A 6000-nucleotide genomic window follows, 5' to 3' on the forward strand; every position below is an offset into this window, starting at 1 on the left:
CTCACCTCCCAAGCCCTTGCATCAGGTGGGGCTGGGGTCCTGGACACGACTGATGTCACTATGGCCAGGGGTAGGCAGCCAGAGCAGACCACATAAGTTCCCTCACCCAGCTCTCAAACCGCTGTCCACAGTGCAGAGGGAGCACAGTCCTCAATGGGAATGTGAGGCAGGAGGTCGGGGGGGTTAGGGGGGGCTGGTCAGCGAGTGGCTGGTTTGCTTTTCTACGTGTCTATTTGTTTTCTTCCTCTTTCACAAGCTGTTCTCGGTGAACACTTGAGAAAATCCAGATAAGAGAGTCAGATAAGAGTAACTCTACCCCAAACAGCCAATAAGATCATCAGGGTGTGCTTCCTTCCAGTCTTTTTTTCATGCACGTACTCTTTTTGGTATAAACATTATACGCTACTGTACGTTATTTTGCAACTTGCTTGTTTCCCTTAGCAATATAACTTGACACCTTTAAACAGTCTTCCAACATGTCGCCTTGACATCTACCTCCCATGTATGATTTATATACCTGTTCCTTAGTTTTAGACTGCATCAGATTTTTTTAATTTGTAAATATGTTTAACTAAAAAAGGAATACTTTAAATTTAAAAAAAAGTGAAGTGATAGAATAAAATGAAAACCTCTCTCCCACTGTTGCCTGCCACTCTCCAATTCCTCTTTGCTCCAAGGAGTTTGATGTGGTTCTTGTAAAACTTTTTGAGAAACCTTACACAAAACAGCTGTTTAAACGTAAAAGAAAACAAACAAACAAAAAAGAAGTAAAAGCATTTTATAGTGTGTTCTTGTGACTAGTCTTAAAGATCTTCTAACCTCTCTGAACACACACCATGTTTCATGACTTCCTGTCGTCTTGCTGAAAGGACTCATCACTGCCCTCTTTTGTGGGAAATTCAGGCAGCATCGGAGGACATAGAGAGGGGAGTCCAGCCCCTGATCCTGCTCCCACCCCAGGAGAGTGCTCTCGCATGTGTTGGGTGGGCAACTGCACACCCCTGAGTGCCTGGCATGGAGCAGGCACCATGCTCTGGGGTCCAATGAAGGACAGAGCATGGAAGCAAGGGCCACCTGGCTGGATGCTGGGTGCAGACACCCCAGTCCTTGGCATCTGGGCTCCTGTGCAGAGCAGCCACTGTTTCCCCCAGTGTGGGTTCTGGTTGTTATCTTTGCAGACACGCAAAGTCACTGACTTCCGTGGTGGGACAAGTCATTCCAAGCATAGAGTTCCTGTTCCCCTTGGAATCTCACCCTGTGTGACAACAGGACAGCTTCTGGGGAGTGAGGCTGGGCAGGGGGCCATGGCCAATGTGGCTCCTGCTTAATTCCCTTCTGCACATCCGGCTTTCTTGCCCTGCATGTGCATTGTCTGTGTATCGTACAGCTGCCACTCCACATGCGCTGGGAAGCTGACTGCAGCTGTTTGCCTCCCACAGCTTGAGCCCAGGAGAGGGTCCTCTAAGATCAGACGTGACAAGGAGAAGCAGGGCTGCAGCAGCTGCGGCGAGACCTTCAACTCCATCACCAAAAGGAAGCACCACTGCAAGTTGTGTGGGGTGGTGAGTCCAGGTGGGAGGATGCCAGCTGCTGGGGCCTCCATGTGCTTAGTTCCTCCTCCCAATCTTCTTTCCATGCACACAGACCCCTGGATCCTGGACCTTCTGAGCAAGAAGGCAGGTCCTGGAGGTCCAGCAGGGGCCATACTTGGGGTCTTTGCCCTGTGGACAAGGCTCCCGACTCCCATGGCTCACAGACAAGCCCTTCCCCTCCACATGCCGTTACACCTCTCCTTCCAGCCTCCTTCTGGATAGTCTTCTGTCCCTGGGCATTGGGGTCACAGGTGCCCTTGTCTTGCAGGTCATCTGTGGGAAGTGCTCCGAGTTCAAGGCCGAGAACGGCAGGCAAAGCCGTGTCTGCCGAGAGTGTTTCCTGACCCAGCCAGTGGCCCCCTCGAGCCCCAGCCTCGAGGAGCCCTTGGAGCCCAAGCAGAGCACAGAGGTGGGTGGGCTGGGGCTGGTGAGCCTTCCAGACACAAGACTCCAGAAGCCTTGACAGACTGTGCTCCTAGAGCTGTCGCCTTCCCTGGGACCAGGATTGGTAGGGCTCAGTTGGGTCCATAGGCCACTGAGAGCAGCAAGCAGTTGAATGCCAAATAATCACGTGTGTGCGTGTTGGGCTCTTAGGATCCAGTCATGGCCAAGAGGTTGGGAACCATTTGCACTCAGGAATTAGATGGTGCATTAGTCAGCTCAAGCTGTATAACAAATACCACAGGATGGACAGCTTAAACAACAGAAACTTATTTCTTCATAGTCCTGGAGGATGGAATTCTGAGATCAAGGTGTCAGAAAGCTGGTTTCTCCTGAGGCCTCTCTCCTTGGCTTGTAGATGGACATATTCTCCCTGTGTCTTCACACGGTCTTCTCTTTGTGGGTGTCTGTGTCCTAATCTCCACTTCTTATGAGGACACTAGTCATATTGGATTGGAGCCCATACATATGACCTCATTTTAACTTAATTACCTCCTTAGAGGCCCCATCTCCAAACACAGTCACATGGGGGGTTAGGGCTTCAACATATGGGTTTGAGGGCAAACAATTCAGCCCACAGCAGATGGGACCAAGTGTCATCTTCACTCATGGTCACTCTGATTGAAGGCCTGGAGGCCCTGCCGAAAGGAGATGCTGCCCCTGCCTTGCCCAAGCCATCGGGGGGCTAGGGGGCAGTCAGGACACCAGCTACCTTCTCACCTCCTGTCCTCCTGAGCATGGCTGCTGCCTTCCAGGCCCTCCTTCAAGGGCAATGTACCTATTTGTTGAGGTAACAGGAAAGCTGGAAAAGTGAGAATGTGGCTTCCAAAAAAGTGCATTTTTCCATTCTCTCCACATAACATAGTGCATAATTCTCAAGGCCAACTGCACATCAGGGTCTTCTGGGAAGCTATTTATAATGTCAGTTTCCCTTCCCAAAGGTTCCAGGGAGGGTCATCTGGGTGGGCCAGGACTCTGGTTGGAGCCCCAATTAGGGTCTCTGTATGTTAGAGGTCAAGTGCATCAGTATATTAGAACTGAGTGTAGGATTATCTCAATAGAGGAGAGAGGAGCCCCTTGCACAGCCCCCTTGGCCCACTCATCCATGCACTTTAATGCTGTGTTTGGGAGACCCAGGTCTCAGGTCCGAGCAGGGATGAGCTTTGCCAGGGGTGTCTGAGGGGCTTCCTGATGACCTAGGTGTTGTGTCCATGACTGCTTCTAAACACATCAGAAGAAAGGGAGGGGTGGGTGTGTGATGTGTGTGTGTGATGTGTATGTGAGTGAGTGTGAATGTGTGTACTGTGTGTGTGGTGAGTGTGTGTGAGGTGTGTGAGGGTGTTGGGGGGGTGGTATGGGTGTATATGTGTGTGTGAATGTGTGTGGTGTGCGTGGTTATGTATGAGAGGTGTGTGTGTGTACAGAAAAATCATCAACAGCCGCCACATTCGGGTTCCCTGCTGTTCCATTTTTTCCTACCTTATCTTTATTTCTGTCCTGACCCTTCTTGTGGTCTCACTGCCTAGAAGGTCCAGCCCAATCCCAAGTGGCCTTGCAGTGACCCTGGGGAAGCTCAGGCTGGCCCAGGCCTTGTCCAGTCTGTCTCCCCCTCCTCTCTCCCTCCAGAGCTTCGGCCTTGGTGCTTCCTGGAGAGTGGCTCTTACAAGGGAGACTCCACCTGACTTGTCCTCTGTGTCCCCAGAAGCCAGCCACTGTGGACCCCCCGCCCAGCCTGCTCTGTGGCCCCCTGCTGGTGTCGGATGGTGGCACAGCCTGGAGCAAGGTGTGGGCTGCCATCTCTGAGTCGGACTCCCTGGAGTTGGTGCTGCACCTTCGAGGAGGCAGCCAGGTGTGTCCTCTGTCCGCTGGGCCACACTGGGGGTGGGAGGGTCCATCCTGCTCCGGCAGCCCACAGCCTCAAGCCTGCGGCGCCCAGATAGGCCTGGGCCATGCAGCCTGGGGCCAACCCCACATGGGGGGTGGCTCATGTGACCCTAGGGCCTCAGTTTCCCCGGCTGTCCAGAATCACCCTTCTGCTGCCCACTTGTGGGAGATGGTATTTAGTGATGCCAGGACTCCAGAGGCCGGGGTGCTGATCCTCCTCTCCGTTTCTGCAGGATGGCCAGCTGCTGCATGCCATCCCCCTCTCTGGCTGCAGGGTGAGTGTGCCAGACCCCGCACAGAGGCTGGATGCTGGACACACGTGGCAGCTGCAGCAGGCCCAGCAGTCTTTGTACCTGAGTGCCCCGTCCGCCGAGCTGCAGCAGCAGTGGTTGGAGGCCCTGAGCTCAGCAGCCCACGGGCACCCGGCCCAGGCCAGCCCGGGGGCCCAGCAGCCCCAGGCCCCAGCTGCCCCATGAGCTGGGTCTCTGCCGCGTCTCCTAGCTGTACAGCCACCGCGGCAGGGCCTGTACTCATCTGAGAGGTGGCATCAAGGCCACATGCAGGCATGAAGGGAGCCTGGACTGCTGAGGGACCAACAGGCCACATAGCACTTGGCCCTGGAGGGTTCCTCCACGTCAGAGAGGAGAAAAATGAGGCCCAAACAGGGGCAGCCAATTGCCCAGGGTCACCCAGCACGTCCCTCAAAGACCCGGGCCTCTGCCTGCAGGCCCAGCAGTGTGGCCCAGAGTGGGGCGTGGGGTGACTCTTAAGAAAACTCCATCTGAGTGGGCAGTGAGGGGTCATCTGCGCCGGAAGACAGAAGGAGCTCATGGGTGGTGCCCAGGGACACCTGGTGGATGTCTGCAGTCATGCCACCCCTCCTGACGGTTGCCCACCCATCTATACCATCTACATCCGTGTGAGCTGAACCATACTGGCCCCCTGGACCCCACCTCTCTCCTCTTTCCTCTCCCGGGGACTGGGCACGCCCTGGGCCACCTCGTAGCTCGCCACCCCATTTGGAGATGCCCAAGGGAGCGAGTGGTGGGTTCCTGAATAACCGTGCTGCGAAACTACAGGGGGACCACACAGGCATTGTGTGAGGCCCTGAGATTTGTGCCTGCCTTGCCTGGTGGGTGGTGGACAGTGCTTATCTACATAAATAAATGCTGGCAGCCAACAGGTGGACACAGCCCTGGGGCAGGGTCTCCCCACAGTGGGCCTGCTGGTTGTTGGATGGAGAATGAGGGTAACAGATGGGCACAGCCGGTAATGAGGCCCTGGACCCCAATCCAGGCCTGCAGGGTGCAAGTAACACCCCTGAGGTTGCCCCAGGATGCAGCGGCATTAGACAGCGGGGCCTCAGACAAGGTGCCATGCCTGGAGACCTGCTCTGTGTCCCTGGTCATGCTAGTGAGGTAGACAGGGCCATCTGCCCCTGTAGCAAGTGGAGCCAGACTTAGATATGGGATCGTGGGGGTGCTGGCTACTCACAAAGGTGTCGGGAAGGTCTATTTGCACTGGAGCCCCGAGGGCCTTGAGGGAGAGCTGAGGGACTTAGGGACTGATGACTGAGGGGTGTCCAGTCCCTTGGGACCCCCATCCCTCTAACATCCACAAGGCACCCTGCAGGGATGCCTGTCACTGCCCAGCCATGGGCAGACTTGCAGGGCACATATCCGTGGGCTGAGAGGGCCATTGTGGGAGCCAGAAATGGATGACTGGGTATGGGTGAGGTGGGGGTGGGGCCCAGGCAAGGAGTGACAGGGCACAGGTGAGGTGCTCAGGGCACAGGTGAGTTGGCACCCAGGTGAAGTGGGCAGGGTCCAGGTGAGGTGGTCAGGGTCCAGGTGAGGTAGGACAGGACACGGGTAAAGTAGAGACCCAGGTGAGGTGGGCAGGGCACAGGTGAGCTTAGGCATGAGTCAGCGCCGTCCCCCACATACCCACCCTGCTATGCCTGGATGCTGCTGCAGCTGTATACCTGCTGCATACCTGGACCTCAATCCTGCATCTGTGAGAGCTCACTACCCTGCAGTGGGTGTTCTGAAGCTGCGTGGTACCGGCAACTTACTCACTGAGA

General features: G+C 55.4%; 1 protein-coding gene across 1 annotated transcript in view; it reads left to right on the forward strand.

Moving 5' to 3' along the window:
* FGD3 (FYVE, RhoGEF and PH domain containing 3) overlaps positions 1-4393 on the forward strand; it is a 34699-nt gene extending 30306 nt beyond the window's left edge. Inside the window, exons 13-16 of the mRNA XM_024117174.1 lie at positions 1440-1562; positions 1861-2001; positions 3736-3882; positions 4151-4393. Of these exons, the coding sequence (XP_023972942.1) occupies positions 1440-1562; positions 1861-2001; positions 3736-3882; positions 4151-4393 (654 nt within the window). The remainder of the gene's footprint in view (positions 1-1439; positions 1563-1860; positions 2002-3735; positions 3883-4150) is intronic.
* The last annotated feature ends 1607 nt before the right edge of the window (positions 4394-6000 follow it).

Source organism: Physeter macrocephalus, chromosome 9 (genome assembly GCF_002837175.3).
Source record: "Physeter macrocephalus isolate SW-GA chromosome 9, ASM283717v5, whole genome shotgun sequence".
Classification (NCBI taxonomy): domain Eukaryota; kingdom Metazoa; phylum Chordata; class Mammalia; order Artiodactyla; family Physeteridae; genus Physeter; species Physeter macrocephalus.